Below are 23,321 nucleotides of genomic sequence, written 5' to 3' on the forward strand. Positions count from 1 at the left end.
CGAAAAAAAAGTGAGAGAGAGAGTGTGAGAGAAAGGGGGAAAAAAGAAATACGGCTCCGACTCCCGTCGTTCATGTCAATGATCCGGCTCTCGTTTTCTTCGCGACTGACACATCACTAGCCAGCACAAACAGCGGCCTATTCGACAAAGATGACTTTTTTGGATCCATGGGGTCAGGAAAGCCAGAAGCAGGGGAGCTGGAGAGGTACCATTCATGTCCATTCACTGAAGGTTCGGATCTATTGCATGGCTTTCCTCACATCAAGAAGCTGTCAATCAAAGTCAATACAGCTGTTGCACACTTGGATTAAAATGAATTGAAACCAGTGTGGCTTTGTGAGTTCGCCTTTACTGCATCTTCAAATATATACATGGACATAGCACAACGTTACACACTTTTGCAGTCTCACACAACTCTTATAGGCGCACTGCCTTATGGGTAGTCTTTAAACTCAAATCACTAATATTTCTTACAGTGTAACAATGAAATAAACATAAACAAAAGATAGTGTGATCCACCAGTCTATATCTGCTGTGATTACAGCCCGGTACAGGTATAAATCCACAAAAGTGCCACGAGGTTTCCGCACAAACTAATGAATTAGATCTAGCTGCTAATCGTTAGCATCACGGCTAATTCACATCGCTACCAATAACTTATACACTAATGGCACATAGTGGGGATTAACGGCCAACTTTCCCACATTCTCTGCAACCCCGTGGACTCATCTGTAGATACATTTTAAGTTATTTACCATCTTGTATCTGCTTACCTGCAAATATATACATGGACATAGCACAACTTTACACACCTTTGCAGTCGCACACAACTCTTATAGGCGCACTGCCTTATGGGTAGTGGCTGGGCTTATTTACTCCCGCTAGAGCTGCTCATTTTAGGGGATACTCCCTCTTGTGGTGTAACGGAGGAATAACTACGCTTCCTGCACTATGTCATTTTTGGAGACTGGGGCACACATTATTTTACCACAATCAAAGAAAATACAGATTTGAACAATCAGACCATTTAACTAACTATAATATTGTAACTAAAGATTATGGGGGGTGTCCTGTTTTGTCCACAATGTCTTTCTTGTCCTTACACAGCTCTTCCTGCATCTGGAGCCTGTGAAGGACTTTTTAGTCAGGCAGCACTCCTGTTCACTGCTAAACAGTTACAGCTTCACAGAAAGAAACATGAGAGCAAACTGCTGCTGAAGCTTAACCATCACTTCACTGAGTGGAGAAATGGCATATTTTTTCTAAATATGCAGAAAAAAAATGCACACCCATACAATTTATGGTAAAGTGAGCAACCTTGTATGTACATATGTTGAAGTTGCCTCGTTTAAATGTTTTCGCTGAGGCTGCTGTGCCATTTGGATCAAAAATGAATACAAAGTTTACAGCATATCTTGTCACTGGAAATGGTTTGCAATGTTCATATATTCCTATGATTTACTGTAGGTATTGGTTAAAAAAGCTTTATGTTGTGAAAAACTGAAATGTGGAAATTAGAATTGTTGTGCCTTATTTTGTTGATGTTTTTACATGTTTATCTATTTTTAAATGTTTGAGAGTATTAAAAACACAACGCTGCAGTTATTATTAGATTACTGAGATATTATTGGATGAACTGTGCTTGTCCTGCTTGTTAGTTTTATTGCAAACAGGCTAATAAACTCCCTGTAAATAATGTTTTTATTGTTGGCTGAGGAACAGTGAAGTCCTAATAAATGATGGCAGCTGATCCTATTTATGATTTTCTCCAGGAACTGGCAGAGTATGAGAACCTGGCAGAGCATGTGAAAGTGACCCAGAAAGGTAATGTATGTAGCGATGTCTCAAGTTTCTGTCTTGACTTTAAATATATTGTTTTATTTAAAAAAAAAAACATGAAATCCAAGGTGATATCTCAATAGAGGTTCAGAGCTGAGTTATTGTAGTTTTTTTCTGTTATTTATTTAATGTTATTTTGACTATTGTTTTTTATTCAGTTTAGTTTACAGAGTTGATTTTCTTATTTCACTTTAGTTTTTATTGTTTGAAAAGGTTTAGTTTTAGTTGATTATTTATTAGTTTCAGTCTTAGTTTTAGTCTTTTTCTAACTGTATTGAGGACATATGTCAGAGGCCAGATTTAGGAAAATTATTACAGGTATGACAATAAAAACACAAACACAATATCACATCATTATGAAAGCAGTTAGCTCACAGTCTCGTAGACACCCAAAGTCTCAAGAAACACATCCGTCAAAGCAGACAAGTTCTAATAACGTTTTGGGTTTGTTTTTTTACCACATTTTTACCAATCAAACTCAGAAGTCTAGTTTTTATTTTAGTGAACTTTTTTTTTCCACATCTCACGTTGTGTTTTATGTTTTTGTTAATTAACTATAAGAACATGGTTCAGAGTTTATTCTTGCCCTTCCAAAAATCTTTTGTAAAACACAGAAAGAAGATTTTTAATATCTTTATCTGCAGCTGTTAAATAAACTGTGAACCAAAAAAGATATTCAGCTGACATTTTGTTAAATGTGTATTTCAGCTGCTTCAGGAAAGGTAAGCTTTGCATGTCAATGGTCATTAAAAGAACAGTACTGAAAATCTTAATCCACCCCTCATTTCTTATTATTTTGCTGGGAAAATGGGAAATGGTTGCAGCAGTTTGTTGAATCATGCAAATACGTCATTTTTCATGTGCCTCAGTAAACAGTAGAAGGATCAACTGAAGAGCACAATTTCTGAAGGCAATGTCTTTCAGGTAATGCTGACTTTGTCACACTTCTCTTTTCTTCTGGTTTTTTTTTTTTTTTTTTTTTTTTTGCCTGTCCCGTTTGGCTCTTTTGCGATCAGAATTGTTGTCTAAAGGTAAAGAAAGATGCCCAACGGATTTACTTTACCAAATTGACCATCCCAGCCTTGCCATAATGGTCCATTTGATTCACCTTTTATTGTTTATTTTATTTTCACTTACTGAATATGGGACAGACTTGACTGGGGGAAAGAAGGGGAGAAAGAAAGAGGGAAAGAGAAACAGCTGAGAAGAGGGACGGGGGAGAAGGGCAAAAACCAACAGAATGAGCAGAAAAAGAAAAAAAAGAAGAAAAAAAAAAAGAAAAAAAATGCATAATGTATTTTCTTCTGTTTTTAAAGACACCTTGCACAAAATGCTGAGATATGCCAATGTTTGAGGTAATAGCTCTTTAGAAGTCACCTTGTAAAAAGGTGCAAATAGTGCAAAAAGTTCTATTTTCTGTCTGCCAAATTGTGTTACCATTGGTGGGAGCAGCACTTGATGATGATGATGATGATGACAATGATTACAACAGGCTCATAAACTGGCTAAAATTAGAATTTAAGATAGGTTTGTTGCTAAATTGTCATTCATTCTTAAGTTGCTGGTTCATCCTTTCAGTTACGGGTTTGATCCCTTAAGTTAGGCGCTGTCATGGTCTGGGTGAGCTGTCTGTGTTTTTCTACTACTTCCCTGTGTATTCACCTCTGGGCGGACCACTTGTCAGTCCACCTGCTCAGCTCACCTGATGGAGATTCAGGACAGTCAACAGTATAGTGCAGTATTTAAGAACAGCATCCACATCTCTTCTCTGCCAGTAGCAGGCAGCATTGCTTCATGCTCATTGTTTCTGTGTTGCATATACCTCAGTTTCCTTGTGCCTGTAGTCAACTCATGGGACTCTCACTCGAGTTACCTGCAGCTCCCATTTCCAGGACACTGGTCACCACCACACCAAGACTCTTTGTCACGGATTAACTCCTCACCACCTCCGTGTCCACCTACCTTCACCTCTTCTGGATATCTTGATTAACAAGGTCGGACCCATGCAAACTGGTCACTCTCAGCTCTCTCTGGAGGAGCGGGAACGACATTTTCGCACCCGCGAGTGTTTTTATGTGGTTCTCTCAATCACTACCTCGCGGTCTGCCCAATTGGGCCAAAAGGCTCCACTCACCAGTAATTCTGGGTGTTGTGGCGAATCCACTTAGCCAAAAAAATGGATCGGACATCAATTGGAGAAACGATAGTCTTTATATAAGGCTTCAAAAGGGGGAATGTACAACAAATAAACTGCTCGACATCAGAGCAACATATAATGGCTTCCCAAACTTTCTTTGCTAGCTAAAAAAACCCCAGAGTAACTTTCGTCTACCACAAAGGATTCTGGGAAACGCAGTTTCTAATGAAAATAACTGTTAAATGCTCCCTTTTAGCAGAAAATTAAATCTATAATTAACAGCCCTCACTAAACATGTGACTAACACTTAAATCACTTACAAAATAATCAGAATGCTGTTATCAAACAAAACTGCAATAAAGTTACAACATCGGGGATATGGGCGGGTGGATCTCTAACTCATTTCAAACACCATTTTCTAAAACCTGTGTCTCTCAGTGTGAACCAGACCACTAATTCCCTTCATGCCCTCATCAATTCTGGGGCCAAGCCAAATCTAACAGACACTACGCTGGCCAAGCAGTTGCATTTGCCCCTAATTCTGCTTAATCCCCCCCATACGTACCACGGCGCCGAAGAATCAAGTTTTTGCCCTTATCACCCTCCAAACCAAGCCTGTCTCCCTAGTCACGTCTGGCAACCACCGGGAGATGCTCGCATTCTTCACATTCATGTCCTCTGACAACCCACTAATTCTATTAATCCACATATTGACTGGTCTGGGCAAAACATCACTAGCTGGAATGTCTTCTGTCTTGCTAATTGTTTAGTTGCTAACTGTTTCACCTCAGCATTTCATATTTCAATGTCTTCTGGAAAACCGGTTGTACATTAAAGCAGATAAATGCTTTACGGCATCCTGGTTGAGATTTTTTTTCTCACACAGTACCCCAATTCACCTCACAAATCAAAAACGCTTTCTGCTTAGCTCTCTGGCCCATCCAATCTCAGCTCAGGCTACCACAGCCAGACCGAGAGACTCAACCTGGAGCTAGAGTCCACTCTCTGCTGCATCACAACACATAATCTGCCAAAATGGTCATCACACCTTCCATGGGTTGAGTATGTGCATGATTCCCTCATTTTATCTACAACTGGTTTCCCCTTTTGAAGCTTCTCTAGGCTGCCAGCCGAGGTGGAGCTTGCCATTCCTTCGGTCCAGCATCATATGCAATACTGTCACGTCTGAACACGAACGCAGGGGGCATTGCCCACCTGGAACCATCAGTCAAGTTACATTCAGAGCGTATTTCCAGGATGCTGGTTGCCACAACAAGACTCTTTGTTCTGCTTCTCTGTCACTGATAAACTTCTCGCAACCTGCCTGCCCACCTGCCTTTGTTTCTTCTGGATCTCTGTATTAACAAGGTCAACTCTCTCCACTCATTCACCTTCCAGGATGCTCACCCAGCCATTTCCCCTCCTACCAGAGCCATACTCACTCCACCTGCCAAGTAAGACACAAATCCAATCATTCCCACGATTATCAGTCTTTGCCTCCCTCACTCCCTTCCTAACCACACTTTCCATCTGTCCACACTTCCGCTACTTCAGATCCTCCCATTCCTTCCTTGTAACAATTTTTCACATTTACTGTATGTTCAGCAACAAAGCTAGGGAGAGAACCATTTTGCTGTTTCATGTGTTTGAATCTACACTTGGATCCACATCCACATACTGGCCTCTGAGCCCCCATGACAAGTGCCTTTTTTGTTTTTGCTTGAACGATTCAGTGTTGAAATAAAATCTAAAATTCCTCTGAAAATGCCCAGATATAACTCGACTGAAAATTTATGAAAAAACAGCGAATGTAAAAGATAAATTTTGACTGACCTTCAGAAAGCTTGGAGAACTATTGCTCAAGACCATTTAGAAAAGAAAAATTAAAGAAAATCTTGCTCCTTGGAAGTAAAATACTAAGGAACGAAGGGTGGCTCAACACTTTGGCACAGTACCATAAATAACACCCTTTGCCAAATGAAGTTCAATGACATCACATACCCAGAATTGCATATTAATTTTGTAGTAATGTGAACTTTGTAATATCTGGTTTGTAAGTCTGGTTTAAGCACGGCAGCACGGTGGTTAGCACTGTTGCTGCACAGCAAGAAGGTCCCGAGTTCAGTTCCACCATCAGGCCGGGGTCTTTCTGTGTGGAGTTTGCATGTTCTCCCTGTGTTTGTGTGGGTTCTCCCCGGGTACGCCGGCTTCCTCCCACAGTCAAAAAATATGCAGTTAGTGGGGATAGGTTAATTGGTCAATCTAAATTGTGAATCTGTGAGTGAATGTGAGTGTGAATGGTTGTCTGTGTCTCTATGTGTTAGCCCTGCGACAGACTGGCGACCTGTCCAGGGTGTACCCCGCCTCTCGCCCTATGACAGCTGGGATAGGCTCCAGCGCCCCCCGTGACCCTGGAACGGATAAGCGGAAGACTCCGAAGTCTGGTTAAAAACTCCACTGCTGTCTCCTATATCTCAACAGGTGCACTGTTGATAGGTTTGTAGCTTGAACCTATTCGCTAGAACGTTGAAGGCAATATAATTACACAGCAAAGCAAGACACGAGTAGGCAAAGTTCTTCATGTTTCTCGTGCACGGGAGAGAACCGGACAAACGCCATTCCTTCGCTTGACCCCAGTTGCTCTCGTTCGTTCTCCCGTAACACTGTTCTTTTATTGAGGTTACATGAATATGCATAGGTTCATTAACATATGACATCTACATACAAACAAAGAGTATCGTGTGTGTGTGTGTGTGTGTGTGTGTGTGTATGTGGTGTGATTTGTGTGAGGTCAAGATGTGACCCTGTGAAGACTCCCCAAAGCTGGTGCCAGGCGTCTAGCAGATCTATCTAAACAAAAGGCTCTTATACTTAAAGAGATATACGTGTGTTTGCTATACCATATATCAACAAAGAGAAGATAGGACCTCTCTGATGTTCCTAGACTGTGGGTGTGCATTCTAGTGTGGAATACACACCAAGCCTTTACAGCCTGCTAAAGATCACAGTCCTATCACTACACAATTGATTATACACCTCTAAGCATATATGGTTAAATATTTCTAAGCATAAATGACAATCAACAATACAAAACCTAACAACTGTATTGCCAAAGAATATTAGTTCACTCATCCAAATCATTCAGTTCAGGTGATCAAATCACTTCCATGGTCATGGGTGTATAAAATCAAGCACCTAGACTTCCAGACTGCTTCTACAAACATTTGTGAAAGAACGGGTCATTCTTAGGAGCTCAGTGCAGTATAGTTCCGTGATGGAATGCCACCTGTGCAACAAGTCCAGTCATGACATTTCAACATATTCCCATATTCCACTGTCAGCTGTTTTTGGTATTACAACAAAGTGACTGACTGGGCACCAGCATAAGAACTTGACTGACCTGCAAAGTCCTGAAGTCCTGACCTTAAACCAACAGAACAGCTTTGGGATGAATTAGAGCAGAAATTCTTTTCATACTTTCTCACACTTCCTCATTCCACCACTAAGTGTCTTTGCCCTCTTTATTCTGTCCAAAACACCAGTTTTGGTAGTACCCGTCAGAGCTACAACTGTAAAAGGTTCTCAATGTTAAATATAAATTAAATGTCCCCGTTTTGAAAATATTCTGTAATGTGTAACTTTAATGTCAGTAAAAAAAATTAGATCTATTATGTTTAGTTGTCTGTAATTTCTTTTCAGACTTGGAGCAAGATGGCTTTTCCAAGAACCCGTTCTTTCATGGCATCATCGCTGAGGTGCCAGAGCAGCACAGAACAAAAGAAGGTGAGGAAGATCATCTTACACAGTTTTCACACACACTGTTTCAAGCTACTATCGAACAACTCTAACCCAGTTACTTACTGTTAAGTCAAATTGTTGAATGTGTCATTGTGTTTCTTAAATTTGTGAAGTCTTAGTTCAAGCAGTAGGATCAAAGCCATTCCTTTGATCCTGACCACCTCTCCAGCCACTCTGTGCTGGGGGAGGTTTTATTGCAGATACATCCTATCTGAAAGATCTGTTTCTTGTGTTGTACGCTTCCTGCTTTTATGGTCCTTTTGGTGAGCAGGAGGTCACACAAACGCAGGACAGCTGCTCTTTGAAGGATTTAGGATAGAGACAGGTGATGAGCATTATGCTCCACTGCCTGGTTCTGACCAAACCTTTCCCTTGTTAGCGAGATAAAGACCGGTTGAAGATGATCTGTTATGTCGTGTGTTCTTCATGAGGAATAAGTCTCTAAACTAGCGGGGCATGTGGAAACACAGACCCAACACTTACACAAACTCGAAACTGATGGGTAATTGTTAAATAGAAGAAACTTTAAAATGAACCTATGCTGTCTAAAATCTTAACAAACTCCTAAAACTACCTAGCCAGCACTGATCTAAAACGCTGCGGAGCAAGTATGTTTAGGATAAAACATCAGCATGTAAAAAATCTTGTCCCACTGAGAAATTCAGTTCTCTGTAAAATACAATTTGTGGTTTTCAGTGCACTGACACTAAGTGTGCCTCTAAGTTTTAGAGGGAACATGAAGTCTTTGTCGCTCATCAGGGAAAGACAATACGAGAGATAGTAAACAGTCACCTTCTTGTGAGGTTACATTTATAAAGGCTGTTGCACATTAAGTTTGAGCAACACGACAAATCCGATCATTTTTTTCACTGATATAAAGGAAATGTTACATAGTTATGTGTTTACAATAAAACATTATGTTATTAATAATCAGTGTTCTGAATATTCACCGACATTAACTCAATCGGAAGGAACAACAAAACAAATATAAAGATTTAAGAATACTGAAGCTGTTAACCGTAAACTGTAAGCTAGCTTACTGATATTTTTCTTCTTTCAGGACACAGGAAGGTCGGCTATACACTTTACTTCTATTCCTACAGCTCGTTTGTAGGCAGAGCCATTTATATGGAGGACTTGTACGTGATGCCTGAGTTCAGAGGTACAGTACAGCCTCTGAGAAGATGTCACATCATCGCTGTGCATCTGTATTTGCACGAAATCTCAAGTAATGCACATGATCTGTCTTTCAGGGAAGGGTGTTGGTAAAGCACTAATGAGCAAGGTGGCACAGGTGAGTAAAACGTGTGAACACTGTAGAAGATAAACCTTGAGGATTTTCCTATTTTCAATATTTGCACAAAAAAATGATGAACAGTGTCTCAGAGGTAGCATACAGATCTCAGCTCAGCAGTCATTCCTGTCTTCCTTCTTGGTTTTGCCCTCCTGTAGCTGGCTCTGGCTGCTGGTTGCCACCAGCTCAACTTCACCATCCTGGATTGGAACAAACCATCGATGGACTTTTACCTCGGCCAGGGCTGCTTCGATGCCACTGCTACCATAGGCTACCACTGCATGCGCTGCGAGGGGGAGGCGCTGAAGCAGCTGGCTCAGCTTTAAAACAACCATCATGACTTTGTGACCTTTGCAGCCATGAAGTCAGCCCACGCATTGCAGGGATGGAGCACCACTCAGTGGCCTCTTTCCAAAACTTGACAACTTAAGCTGCTACCACTACATAGGTTGTCTAAAGGTCTGTGCTCATAGGCTGACAGTGCAGCACACCTTTTAAAATGAATATAGTTGAAATATGTTTATATCCACATAAATGGCATAAAATTGGTTTTCTAACTTAGTTGCACTTTTACTCTCAGGTAGTTGATGTTCCAGTCATGAGAAAATGATTTTTATAATAATGTGTATAACATCATAGAATAAAGCTGATTTTATACATTTCTCCTGAGTATGTTTTTGCAAATACTTTTTGACATCTAAAATTATTGATTGATTGAAAATGAAGATAACACTGTTTATATTGTTTTTTACCTTTATGCTTTGTGTGAACAACTAAGGTGTGTTGCTTATGAAATCCATGAAGTGCCACAGAGAAAATTACATTTTATTTATGTAATTAACACATTTTGAACTCTTAAAGAAATATAACAAAAGGAAAGACACCCAGCTGAACTAAAATGATCCATGTAGCAAACAAAAACTGTTGGGAGCCGCCACCCTTATATCGCCTTTGGGCTTTTGGAGCCTTGACCTGACTTTTAAAAAATAATTGGGAAAAAAAGCACTATGCTGCTAAAAAATTAAAAATAGATATTTGCAAAATTCTGCCTAAATGTGTATTTTACCTGGTTAATGTGCGTGGCGGGCGTGGTCTGCAGCGCCGCTCCAGGGGAAAAGGACGCACCTGAGCGGCACCCGCAATCACGCCTCGCCGCCTTAACGTCTGTGCTCTCTATGCTGTTGTTGGTATGTGTCGGGCTGTGAGCTGAAAAGCTACAGCCGGTGTTCCAGATCAACTGGCGTTTAGATCAACTGGCGTTGGTCGAACAGATGTGTGGCAGTCTTGCGTTTCAGGAGCTGCTACCGACAAACCAGCAAAAAAAACCGCCAAATGTGTCATCTGTGACACTTGTGAGGTTAACACACTCCGTCAGTCTTGATGCTGTTGAACAATAATGTTTAAAAACGTCGCGAGTTTACCTGGTGATATCCTCATGCGCGACGCGATCGCGAAAACAGCAAACAATTAACACCACGCCGATGTTGTTCACGGGACAGCAAGAGTAAACGATCGGGAGACTCGTCGTTATCGTCCCCCTCGCACGTTTTTATTTCTCTGGTTTCAGCGTTTTTGCTGCACAACTAAAGCGAGCAGTTTACTTTGTGCACTAACATGGACTCGAATCAACCAGCGCCACCTCTGGCCAAGTGCCACAGCCTACAGCCAGATCAACTTGTGACACACATCTGCACCACGTTTGAATTCGTTTCATGCACAACACATTTGTACCTTTCAATTTTGTCTGTTTGTGCGTCATGCAAATAAACCTTTAAAATGAATGAAATGATATCATGTATCTATTTTGGACCACATTTGTAAAAAATTCCAAATTACATACACAAAGTCATAGGAATCACCACCCCTGTTCATCATGATCTTAATATTTTGGCCCATAAGAAAAACGTCTTGAACAAAAATGACACATCAATATTTCATTAGTGTTGTCACATCACATCCTGTAAGCATCGTCTGTCTGTGTCTTTTCTCTGCAAACAAACATTTTAGAGGTGGTAGTTATATACAGTCTGTATAAGTGTGGTTAATCCAATAAACATTTGTAAGGAGATGGCAGTTACTGTGAATTTACAGGAGTTACACAGTGATTAGTAATAAACAGTCTCCAAAACTTTCATATGATCTTCAATTTGGAATCCATCTACTGACTATCACATAGCAGCTGGAGCAGTCTCCAATGGAGGTGAGTCCACTGCTGCCACCTGTGGCCAAGAACCATAGCCTACTACTAGATTAACTTGTGACACACATCTGCACCTGCTGCTATGATCACATTGAGTAGAGGCTGAGTGGCTGCACTTACCCCTGGTGCATCCAAATCTACCCACAAACCTGTTGAAAGACGCAATGCCAGCAATGTGCAGCCTGACTCATCCTGATTCTAGATGTTCAGCACACACACAGACACAGAGGTACTGTTTAAGGTTTAGTTTTAACCCGAGTCACTGATCATTTACAGTATTACAGAGTCTGGCAGTCTTTGCAAGATGTACACATTACTGTAAGTTTGTAGCTGACTCTCAGGTGTGACAGGTGTGCCAGCAGGAAAGAGGCTCAATAAACCTGCATCCTGCGGTTTGTCATGCAGGATTAAAAGAGCCAGGCTTTGTTCACACAGCTAGGATTGTATTTTACACTGACCCTGGGTCAGTATAAGTGTCATACAGTTTAAATGAAGCACTGAAACTGATGCATTGATGCAATGAAGCTAATTAGGATATTTACTGTCAATCTGTGGCAGCGATAAATCACTTTACTGGAAACTTTATTAACTAGTAACTTCATTAGTCCATAACAGAAGCTAATATTTCTGTCCTAACGTGGTTTAAAAAGTAACAGCTTTACTACAATATAATCTAATGCTCACACCATAAACGTTACCACATTAACATTTTTGACACTCACTGACTTTTAATAGTCATTCTATAAATGCTGTCCATTTAAATGGTCTTACCTGTAAACACTGCTGTATTCACCGGATTCCAGCCAGAGTGGATTCTGGAGTCTTTCCACGCTCCTTTTAGTGATCCTCCATCTGGATGGATGATAACAACCTTCTGAACAAATTAGCAGGTGGAGATGGCCCATATCTATGGGACAGATTTGTGCTAATAACGCACATTGTATGGACTGATAACATCCAAAGCGGGTATGAATAAAGTGAATAAAGTCACCCAATCACTAACTGTGCCATTACCAAGCATACATCACTCTCTCCATCAATGCAATAATCGATACAAAAGTAAATGCCTGTAATTAATTTATCTGCTTTTTCTCAGGTAGTTGTTTACATTATATCATTTATTGTGTTCAGTATACGTCACTACAATGTGTTTTCGGAAATATCTAAATATTTCAATTAAATTCAATTTTATTTAAATTTAAATTTAAAATTTAAATCCCAATGATCAGGCGACAGCTCAGTTCTTGTCCAAGCAGTTCATCTTTACCAACTAAAAGCTGTCAAACCTAAAATGAGGACGTGGGCTCAGCTTTCAGAAATTGTTCTGAAAGCGAATTTAAAACTGTGGCTTTAAAATGTTTATGAACTGTTACTCTGAGCTGTTGTTTGTATGTCCTTACCAAAATGGTTACTGCAAAGGACTGACCTGAAATCTGGGATATAATGCTTTTGGGGTTTTTCTTTTTAGGCTTTCATTAAGTCCTCTAGTCTATAGTTAATATGAATGACTACATGGAAGTTAATTTGAACACAGTTAAAGTTATTTAACTCTTGCAACCAAGCTGATTCTTTTCAACATCAACATATTAAAACTACAATAAAGCACCACCAGCAGTTTTATCAACTAAAGCTTATTTAATTACATTTAAAAGTCTTGATGGGTTTATCAGTGTCAGTTAGCATTCCACATATCACATTAGTACCTGAATCAGTCTTTTTTCTAATAAAAGGACCATTAATCACAGATACCGGATATACTGCAGTTCATATAGTTCACGGAGTACCTAAAAAGTACTTTTCCTACTGCCACAAGGTGGGGCTGTGCACCAAATGACATGTGAACTTCTTTTAAGAAAGACATGCACTAACCAGATATCATTCAGCTTTTGATGAAAGAACATATTGTACTTTTGTTCTTTAGAGGGAAAATACAGAGGTTGTTTTACAGCCAGGAAAGTTAAACAGTGAGAAACCAAATAATGACCTGAACCAGACATTAGGCTTCAATATAAACTACAAAAAAAAAGAACATCTTGATGCATGCTCAACCATCCAGGTAAGTAAATCTCCAAAAGTTGATTCTGCTGCACACATGAAATGTTTGTTTTCATGGCAAAACCACAAACACAGACAGTCATATCTCTGTGTTAAGTCTCCCTTCTTTTTCCTCTGATTGCTGCCAATCGGTTATCCTTTCACCTGTTTGAATGAACAGTAAACACTGAACCTGTCAGGGTCCTGGGATCCCTGAGCAGTTATGGACTAATATTATAATATATATTTTGTATTGCTGTCCCTCGTTATCCCTGCTTGTGTGTGTGTGTGTGTGTGTGTGTGTGTGTGTGTGTGTGTGTGTGTGTGTGTGTTTCTGCGGGCGCCTTCAGGCCTGGTGGGTATGGCCCTGCTGGCGGACTGGCCACACCCGAAGCCACACACCTGCTGCTGATCAGGCCTCGTCGGGGGAGCTACTTAAGAGAGTCTTGGAGCTCCCACTGGCGTGGGATCATTTTGTGAGACTTCCCGTCAGTTCTCCAGCTGGTCTGTTTGTGAGTGTGAGCTTACCAAGTGAACTGAGGGTACTAACTACTGCCTCTATTTTCCCAGGAAGGATTGCTGGATGAGAGGGCAGCAGACACAGAGTGCACTGGCACGAGGGAGCAGACACATGGGCACAAACACTGGGAGAAGACACGGAGTGGAAGTCGGGAGCACACGGGGATGTATTATTGTTGTGTATCAGTTCCATCACTGTAAATAAACGCACTGCTTGTACATAGAGCACCGCGCCTGGGTCCTCCTTCCCCACACCCCCCACGGTTTGCCATGCCCTCTGCACACACCAGGCAATGCTGCTAAAATTCTTTATTTATTTAATCTTTATTACTTTCGGTTTCTCTCCAGCAGTAATCGGAAGGCATGTGACTGCAGATTAACGATCATGATTATTTTATACATATTTTACTTAAGCCCTCATAGTGCTCCTGAGAGTCCAGGTTTATTTTATGATTTATGGGTTTTATTGCACTACTTTTGGAACATTGTACCATGTAGTCATCTTACTCTGAGAGTTTGTGGGCTTATTGTGTTGCTTTTGCCACTGTTGTGTTCTGAATTTACATGAAACTAGATGTTAAAAAGTTGTATTATTTATATGGTTATACAACACAGCTAATGCATTCTCTCATAGCCATCATTTGGCACAACAAGACGGATGTGAAGCAGACAAAAACCCAGAAAAATACCAAACATTGTTGTGGTTACATATGAGACTGATGAGGGTGTGTTAGGTAATTTCCAGTTCTCATCTGAATGACAACATTTAATTTAATAAGGAGATTTTTTTCTACAATGATTTTCCAGGCATTGTGATCAACATTACTGCCATGGGGCAACTTCAAGCTGGTGCTCTGCAAAACCAAGCTGCAGCATTATTTGGAGCGAGCCCCAGTACCATCTCCAAATGCAAGGCCAAGTATAACAGGGGAATGTCAGAGACAAACCCCAATGTGAACAAGTTTGCTCTCAGTGTCAGCACTGAGGAGAACTGTAGGCTGTAGCTACAGATTTATGGTCATGGTTTGCAGGATGATCTGGCAGACGGCTCTCTACACAGTCAGTCACTGCCCTGCACTCAGACCTGTCTGTATTGTTATTCCCAAAATGATTCACTGGAACCAGAAGATGTGGTGGAACATTATATTCTGCAATGAGTCCAGATTCTGCTAGCAGCTGGATCGAAAGGTCAAAGTTTGGAGTTGTTTAGCATTGGCTCAGAAGATTTGATACTCACTCTGCTGCTCAACCCACAAATTAGTTTTCCTTTATTGCCAAGAAGCACAAAAAAGAAATAATTAACCAGAACCAAACACAAATTTCCTAAATTTTTTTGCTGAGTTTAGCCCGAATCACGCAGTACAAATGATAAACACAGAATAGAAATGGTCACCCCGAATTCCCTAAACCTTCGTGTTACTTGTATTTTTAATTTCAGGGATACTTTGTTTTGTAATTTGAAATTAAATTATGTAAATGAACTGCATGTTTTATTTATTCAATTTTCTTTAAGCATTGATGCCAACTTAAAATGAAACTGACAAAATATTGAAACTGAAAAAAAATTATTGTAATTGAAATAAATGTACTGAAAAATCTTGTATTGAAAGTGAAAAAAAATAAAATAATTGAAACTATAATTTATTTGTTTTGCTTAAAATTCTCTTTGTTCAGTTTCAATCTGCTGGCTCTGTTTTGTCTTCTGGGGGCCTGCTTGATTCCAACCCACATGTATTTGCATACATTATAGAGGCCACTAGTGCTGACCAAGCTGCCATCTTTCTCTCTTCACCTCTTTCATTAGCTGCTTCATTTTCAGGTGGGACCCTCTAAAACAGGTAAGTAATCATTTTTTGTCATCTTTCTTTGGTATTCCACTGGACTGGAGTTTAGTTTAGTTTTTTAGCTACATGCTTTTCCCCTCTCCAAAGCAGTTACTTGTTCTTTTCATTTAAGAATACAGCCCACATTGTTATTGAATTTTTCCTGACTGCCTTCAGTTGTGAAGTCTTCCTGTTCTCCTCTGTGTGGCATAGGCTCTAATTTTTGTTAGTAAAGTGTAAAATTTCCTGAGTTGTCTTTCTTTTCCTTTAGTGAGTTGGGCATGCTGAGCCTTGTTTACAAGATAGGGGAGGGTAGAAGTGTTTTCACTTCCTGCAGAGTCTGGCTAATTTGGTCCGGAGGGCATCAACTGTGAAATGGACCTGTCTTATCCTTTCACTTAGAAGTTGTTTTGTGCTCTCCCTAGAATCAACACAGCTCTGTGTCCCCTGACCATGAATCCAAGGCACAAACTCTTGGGAACGACTCTAGTTTGTCTGTATCTTAGCTTGATGCGGAGATTGTTCCTATAATCCGCTAGTTTCCTTGAGTCCTTTTTATACTTCCACACCAATTGAAGGGTGTTCCTCCCAAAGTTTAGGGCAATATGTCTGTGAAGGTTCTCAGTCATTGTTTGCTAAGTTACTGTTTTACAAAAAGTAAGAAAAAACAGTAAAACACTATTATTATTTATAAGACCCCAAATTATAGTTGCTTGCCTGAACTGCTAAACTGAATGTTTTCAGTGGTTGAATTTTGTGTTTGATTAATTTCTGGCTTTTCAGAGTAGTCCAATGTGCTGCATCATATTTTGGTATAAAACTATGAAGTGAGTGTAAGTTCCTCACTCCAGTTCAAAATGGTTGCACATCGAGGACATACTGAGAAGCAGAGACAGGTTTGCAATTTCTTTTTTATAGCACGTGGCATGATAAGCACTGTTTGTTAAGCACTGTTTAAACAACTGAAAATCTCTTTCTTATTACTCATGTCTTTTTCATTTACTAAGAAACTATTTGTATGGGAAACAACAGAAAAAATGCACAAAAATGCTTTCACTTTGAATTTTAAAGGTGTGTTGATAATACCCACAGTAGAGTCAGATGAATGATAATAATAATTTGTGCAATGTTATTTCCCTTTGAAAATGAAACAACGAACAGGTAACACCCACCCGCGAGTCTATAAACACGCCGTTGACTCACATAACCTTCAGACGGAGAACCTGAAAGGATCGCAGCCTCACTTTCTAAACAAAGCAATGGCGGCAGTCGATGTTATGAACCCCCACTACGGGTGGGGGTTGAAGAAAAATCTGCTGAAAGGTAAGTAATATAAAAACTAAAATAAATGTGTAATTATTAGTAATTTAATGAGTCTATATTCAAATGTCTTAAAACGTGTTTGTTTGCTATTTACAAAAAAATCTGTGAAATTTTGTGAAGCGAAAGCACGTTCACATATTTGGGGTTTTTTTTTTTCAGATAATATGAATAAAATTGCTGACCTGCTAACTGCTACGGTCACCTTTATTTTCTTTTTTTTTCTTTTTAAAATATTCTCTGTTGTGGTTCACTCTAATGTATGGTATAATTATTTAAAACGTATTTATAGCTATATTCAGTCTAAAAACTGCAAAGTAAAATTCTCTCTGTTCTGTGCTATGTGTGTTTAGAATACACTAAGAAATATGTAGGAAAGTCACTGGACCAGGACTCTGCACCACTGTCCACTGCCGAGCCTGGCTCAGTTGAGCAGATGGTGAGGAAGGTAAATAGAGGCTGAAGGAGTCCATTATTAATTTGAGCTTTCTTCACATTTTAAGACTCCTGTCACACCTATACTCAGCACTGATTTAATACTACATGGAAAAATGATAAGGTATTGCTGTGTAAATGTTTAGTTTACATTTTTATTTTAACTTCATATTTTATGGAACACGAACATGAATTGAGTTTCATCACTCCATTTCAAAACGGTTGCACAGAGAGGAGTCACTGAAAAGAGAAGACAGGTTTCTAAAATATTTGTTTTTTTTCTTTTTTCTCTTTCTTTTCCTTTTTCCTTTCTTTTTATGATATGTGGTATAATAAATGTGTTATAAATATGTACTGTTTAACAAAGATACTTACTGTCACCTCTCATAACCTTCAGACGGAGAACCTGGAAGGATCACAGCTTCGCCTCCTAACCCATGGAATGTGTGAAATCATCATTATCTTTCCTGATGGTCAGAGGCATTCGTTTTGGCTGCACAAGATAAAGCTTGAAGCAATGATTGTGGGCTGTTTTAAAGAGGAAGTGCTGAAAAAGCTCTTCCTCCTAGGTAGGTTACCCTAAAAACTGAAAACAAATACATTTTTAAAAAGTGTATTTATCACTGCTCAGTGATTCTCTATTCAAAAACGTTGTTTTGTATATTTTTTGTTTTTACTATAAAATCTATTGGGAAAAAAACGTATGAAGCGCAAACACCTTAACTTGCTACCAGTCACCTTTATTTTCAATCAAACTCTAATGCAAGGAAGATAATATAATTATTTATGACATATGTTTAGTTATGTTTAGTCTAAAGCTGCAAAGTAAAATCCTCTATTTCTGTGTTAAGTTTTTGTAGATTACACAACGGAAAATATCAAACTGCACTTTGATGGCAGGCCACTGGATGACGACTCTGCATCACTGGCCGATTGTGGAATCAAAGACGGCTCAGCTGTACAGATGACGAGGAAAGTTAAAGGAGGCTGAAGGAGTTGATAATAAATTAATCTGACTACATCAAAGTTACAGGATACATTGAACTATAAATACACATAAGTAACAAAACGCATGATTCTGATTGGTGTGACATCTATGGCTTTCATTCTTGTTTGTGCTTTCTTCACATTTTACGGCTCCTGTCATATCTATGCACAACACTAATTCAATATTACACGGAATAAATAATGATTAATTAGTGTGTACATTTTATTTTAAAATTTTATTTTTCATAGCAACAAGTTGATGGGGCTTTTTCCCTCACATTCAAAGGTGGGTCACCTGAGATGATTATGGATTATGGATTATCGCCTCTCACCGATTTCACACTGATCCACTGTCTAAAAACACAACCTTCAGATTTCTAATATTTTGGCTCACATTAATCACTTAAACAACAAGTAAGCAACTTTGGCTTTTTTAAAGTGTATGTGTGTGTGTAGCCTCAAATTATTAAAATTTTTGAAAGAAATTAAAATAAATATGATAGTACCTAGAATAACATCCACAAAGTAAATGCTGAAATAACAAATGCATTTTGAGGTTCCTGTTTTACACATTATAATTTTGATGTAAATAAATAAATAAAAAATATCACCAAATGTTAATGTTCTGATCACTGATGCCTGAATGTTCAGTAGTTTCCACTTTTTCTGTCGGTGAAAACGTTTGAAATCATGTTTAATAAATTCTTTCTAAACTAAGTTAAAAGGCACAGCGATAAGCATTGTTCACGTGTTTCAGCTTTATTTAAACTTTTTGATTCACAAATGATCCTGGATTATATCTTAAAATCTAATTGCTTATTTTCTGTTGCATGTTTTGTTCTATTAGCAACCAAACAATTAAGGAAATCTTCAGAATATGATAAATGACTCAAATGTAAATATGGAAGAAAGAAATAGAAATTTGACTTTCTCATGGATTGCATTGTTTAACTTTGATAAACCCGAAGACAGTCTGTCTCAGAGACAGTCATAGAGAAAATGAAATATAAAGGCTTCCATCATGTAACTTCAATTTTGGAAAACTTGTACTAGTTTAGCTGTTCCTGCAAATACTTCTAGTCAACACATTTTGACCACATTTTTTGATAAAGTATCATTAAGGATCACATTTTATATGATCATTTATATAGATAGGCTTTAAGTAATAATATGGCAGGAAGGTAGAAAAATCCATAGGTTTACATCAAATGAGGTGTTGCTGACTTGTTCAAGTCCAGGGATTAAATTTGGCAATAAATATTATGTTTTAGAGTTGCACATGCAAGTCTTTAACAGTCAAGAAAATATTAAAGGGGGCCACATTGGTTAGACGTGGATAAACTAAATAGTGGCATATACTGACCATGTAATGCTGCTCAGCTTTCACACAATATTATTTTACATTAACTTGTGTGGCTTATTCTAAATGTCTGACGGGAAATGTATAGAAAAAAACAACTTTAGGCACGAGACTCATGGCACTTAAAAAACATTTGTTATGTTTATTTGATGACCTTCATTCCTGACCTACAAAGCAACTGGAATTTCCCAAGTTTGTCAATGCATGATTCCAATAAAATCACGATGATATTTTTAAACAAACAGCATAACAACAACAATAATACCACTATAAGGCTGAGCCCTCACCCTTCAGAAGAAACTCCACCCATTTCCAGCTGAGAACCATGGCCTCACATTTGGAGGTGCTGATTCTCATCCCAGCTTCTTCACACTCAGCTTCATTACCTGAAAATAACTGAGCTATGAATAAACTTGTGTTGAAAATTGCTACCCCAAAGCATAAGCTTTTGAGACCTCACTGACCCTGAAGTGAAATGTGTGGAAAGATCTTAAAAATATTGCGACTTCTTTAAGTGGTCAAACTGTGTAATTGGTGCATGACTCACATCACAGTAAAGCCGTTCATTACCTGCACAAACATTGAAAAAAAAAAAATGTGACTTTGGAAGATCTTGCCTTGCAAGCAACAACATACTAAGCTGTAGAGATCAAACTTTTATTGCTTTCATAGTGAAACCACATCATCTTTAGACAAATTTAAAAAGTTCAGTTTTCCCAGAATTAGCCGCACTCTGTTTATTTAGATCCCACCTTTTATCCTTCTCAGGTTTGAGCAGTAAAGACAGACACTGACTTCTTAACACACCAGGGAATTGTTTTGTTTCATTTGTTTTTTGTCACTTTCACTTTCTCTCCAGCAGTTACAAGAAGTCATCTGACTGCAGATCAGCACTTATATGGTTTTACGTGATATAATAAAAGCGTTAGTGCTGCTGAGAGTCCAGGTTTATTTATTTATTTGATTATGTTTTATCACTTTATCTTTCATAGGCTTGCACCATACTGTCAAAGTTAATCTGACAAGTGGCGCTGTGTTTTTAGCATTATGACCTGGATTTATTATTTTATTTCTAGAGTTTGGGGGATTATTTTGCTTTTGTGGCACTGAAATGTTCTGAATATGGATCAAACTGGATTTTAAAATTATTCAATATTGTGGCGAGCTCAGACAAGGAGGAGACGGAGGTATCGTTTGGTCTTGCTTCACACTCCTCTCTTGCGAACCGGGCAGTACACCCAAACCTTGTCGCCAGGCATGAAAACCCCCCCTCGGCACTTGGTGTCGTAGGCTCTTTTCTGTCGTACTCCGGCGCTGGCCTGGGCCTGGCGGGTGTAGTCATGAACCACCTGAAGCCGCTCCCTCAGCCTCCTGTAATAGTCCATCTCTGGCCCACCATCAATCTCCGGCTCGGGGGGAGACCCGAACACCAGATCCACAGGCGTCCGGAGCTCCCGTCCAAACATCAGAGCCACAGGTGTGCACTGGCTGGACTCCTGCACCGCAGTCCGATACGACCAAAGGACCAGGGGCAGATGTCGGTCCCAATCCCGCTGGTGGCGGCTGGTGAGAATGGCGAGCTGGGTGGCCAGCATGCGGTTGAAGCGCTCAACCAAGCCATCGCTTTGTGGGTGGAGAGGTGTGGTTCTCGTCTTCTCCACCCCCAGTCGCCGGCAGATCTCCCCGAAGACCTTCGATTCGAAGTTACGCCCCTGGTCACTGTGGAGCTCAGCCGGGACCCCAAAACGGGTGAACATCTCCCCCACCAGCTTCTCGGCCGTCGTCGTTGCGCTCTGGTCCGGCACCGCGTAGGCCTCTGGCCACTTCGTGAAATAGTCCATAGCCACCAACACATACCGGTTCCCTGACTCTGTGATGGGGAAAGGCCCTAGGATGTCCACTCCCACCCTTTCCATTGGGGCCCCCACCAGGTATTGCTGAAGGGGGGCAGTGGAGCGTTGAGTTGGGCCCTTCTGTGCCGTGCAGGTGTCACAGCAGTGCACATGAAGTTCCACATCCCGTCGACAGCCAGGCCAGTAGAACCGTCCCCTGAGGCGGTGGAGAGTTTTGGCGTTCCCATAGTGTCCTGCCCCCACCGAGCCGTGGACCAGCTCAACCACCAACAGCTGCAGGAGATCTCTGCCCTGACCGGGGGCCCGCCATCTCCGGTACAGGAGGCCGTCGTGGGTCTCCAGATTGTTGTGCTGGGAGTAGTAGGCCTTCACCTCGGGCTCCTGTCCCGACACCCCCGTCCAGGCGGGGCATTGCGCCGCCTCCCACAGGCCCCCACCTGAACCAACGTCGCGTCGGCCTCCTGCTCCCGCTTCAGCTGCTGCGTTGTCAATGGGAGCCACCCCCCTCCGCCGGCTGTGGCCTGAGCAGTAACCATCCCCAGCACCTCCTGGGCCCGCTCCTCCTGTCGCAGGCAGTAGCGGCACTCGACGGCTACGCAGGGCCGTCTGGAGAGGGCATCAGCGTTGCCATGCTGTCGACCTGCCCGATGCTGGATCTCGAAGTCATAGCCCTGAAGGACCTCCAGCCAGCGGGCCACCTGCCCTTCTGGGTGTTTGAAGTTCAGGAGCCAAGTCAGAGATGCATGGTCAGTGCGCAGGAGGAACCGGCAGCCGTGCAGATATGGCTGGAAGTGCCGCACCGCTAGCACTACGGCCAGCAGCTCCCGCCGGGTCACGCAGTAGTTCCTCTCGGCTCGCCCCAAGGCACGACTGAAGTACGCCACCACCCGTTCTCCAGCCTCGTCCTGCTGGGAAAGGACCGCCCCGACCCCTACATTGCTAGCATCAGTGTCCACAATGAAAGGTTGCCGGGCGTCGGGGTAGGCCAGGACTGGGGCTCTGGTGAGGGCCTCCTTCAGCTGTGCAAAAGCCGCAGCACAGGCATCCCCCCAGCCAAACAGCTGTCCCTTGTCAGTCAGGCGGTGGAGGGGGCTAGCCATTGTCGCGAACCCTTTGATGAACCGACGGTAGTAGGAGCCTAGGCCCAGGAAGCTCCGCAGTTCTTGGACGTTCGAGGGAGTCGGCCAGTCCCGGACCGCAGCCACTTTTGCGGGGTCAGTGGCGACACCTCGAGCGCTGATCACATGGCCCAAGAATGTGGTCTCTCTCGCCAACAGCCGGCATTTCGCGGGGTTGAGCCGCAGCCCAGCTCGTCGGATGGCACTCAAGACCTCGCTCAGGTGAGACAGTGCACTGTCGAAGTCGCCACCGTGCACCAACAGGTCATCCAGGTACACAACGCAGCGGCTACGAGGGATATCCACGAGCACCCTCTCCATCAGCCTCTCAAACGTCGCTGGCGCATTGCAGAGCCCAAATGGCATGACCCTGAACTGCCACAGCCCCTGTCCAATGGTGAATGCAGTCTTAGGCCTTGCGTCGGGGGCTAGCTCCACCTGCGAGTAACCGCTGCGTAGGTCGAGGGAGCTGAACCAACTGGAGCCGGTAACGTAATCTAGGGCCTCGTCGATCTGCGGCAGCGGGTACGAGTCCTTCTTGGTGACTGCATTGAGACGGCGAAAGTCCACGCAGAACCTTGGGCTGCCATCCTTCTTCCCCACC

General features: G+C 41.3%; 2 protein-coding genes and 1 long non-coding RNA gene across 6 annotated transcripts in view; 2 read left to right on the forward strand and 1 right to left on the reverse strand.

The window, feature by feature from the left end:
• LOC101467131 (thialysine N-epsilon-acetyltransferase-like) overlaps positions 1-9,823 on the forward strand; it is a 29,191-nt gene extending 19,368 nt beyond the window's left edge. For 2 of the 4 annotated variants that reach the window (XM_076881760.1, XM_076881761.1), the window contains exons 2-7: positions 1,773-1,824; positions 5,375-5,430; positions 7,676-7,759; positions 8,835-8,936; positions 9,028-9,068; positions 9,227-9,821. In XM_076881760.1, the coding sequence (XP_076737875.1) occupies positions 5,376-5,430; positions 7,676-7,759; positions 8,835-8,936; positions 9,028-9,068; positions 9,227-9,394 (450 nt within the window). In that variant the 5' untranslated portion in view covers positions 1,773-1,824; position 5,375 and the 3' untranslated portion in view covers positions 9,395-9,821. Of the gene's footprint in view, positions 1-37; positions 232-1,772; positions 1,825-5,374; positions 5,431-7,675; positions 7,760-8,834; positions 8,937-9,027; positions 9,069-9,226 lie in introns of those variants that run through there. The other 2 variants (XM_076881759.1, XM_004562647.3) reach the window with 2 other exon arrangements.
• LOC143416498 (uncharacterized) overlaps positions 1-12,144 on the reverse strand; it is a 129,207-nt gene extending 117,063 nt beyond the window's left edge. The window contains exon 1 of the long non-coding RNA XR_013096882.1: positions 12,040-12,144. This is a non-coding gene — a long non-coding RNA (uncharacterized LOC143416498). The remainder of the gene's footprint in view (positions 1-12,039) is intronic.
• Positions 12,145-16,872: 4,728 nt separating this feature from the next.
• LOC143412414 (uncharacterized) lies at positions 16,873-19,123 on the forward strand. Its single transcript, XM_076882706.1, has 4 exons — positions 16,873-16,967; positions 17,318-17,412; positions 17,797-17,968; positions 18,251-19,123. The coding sequence occupies exons 1-4, from the start codon at positions 16,904-16,906 to the stop codon at positions 18,388-18,390; spliced, it is 471 nt and encodes a 156-aa protein (XP_076738821.1). The 5' UTR covers positions 16,873-16,903; the 3' UTR covers positions 18,391-19,123.
• Positions 19,124-23,321: the final 4,198 nt, after the last annotated feature.

Source organism: Maylandia zebra, linkage group LG3, assembly GCF_041146795.1.
Source record: "Maylandia zebra isolate NMK-2024a linkage group LG3, Mzebra_GT3a, whole genome shotgun sequence".
Lineage (NCBI taxonomy): Eukaryota > Metazoa > Chordata > Actinopteri > Cichliformes > Cichlidae > Maylandia > Maylandia zebra.

Excerpts from the sequence above, each read along its gene's own strand:
- LOC143412414 (XM_076882706.1), top strand. The coding sequence starts at position 16,904 with ATGGCGGCAGTCGATGTTATGAACCCCCACTACGGGTGGGGGTTGAAG. Across the intron at positions 17,413-17,796 it reads TTGAGCAGATGGTGAGGAAG|ACGGAGAACCTGGAAGGATC; the intron begins GTAAATAGAGGC and ends CATAACCTTCAG. Across the intron at positions 17,969-18,250 it reads GAAAAAGCTCTTCCTCCTAG|TTTTTGTAGATTACACAACG; the intron begins GTAGGTTACCCT and ends TTCTGTGTTAAG.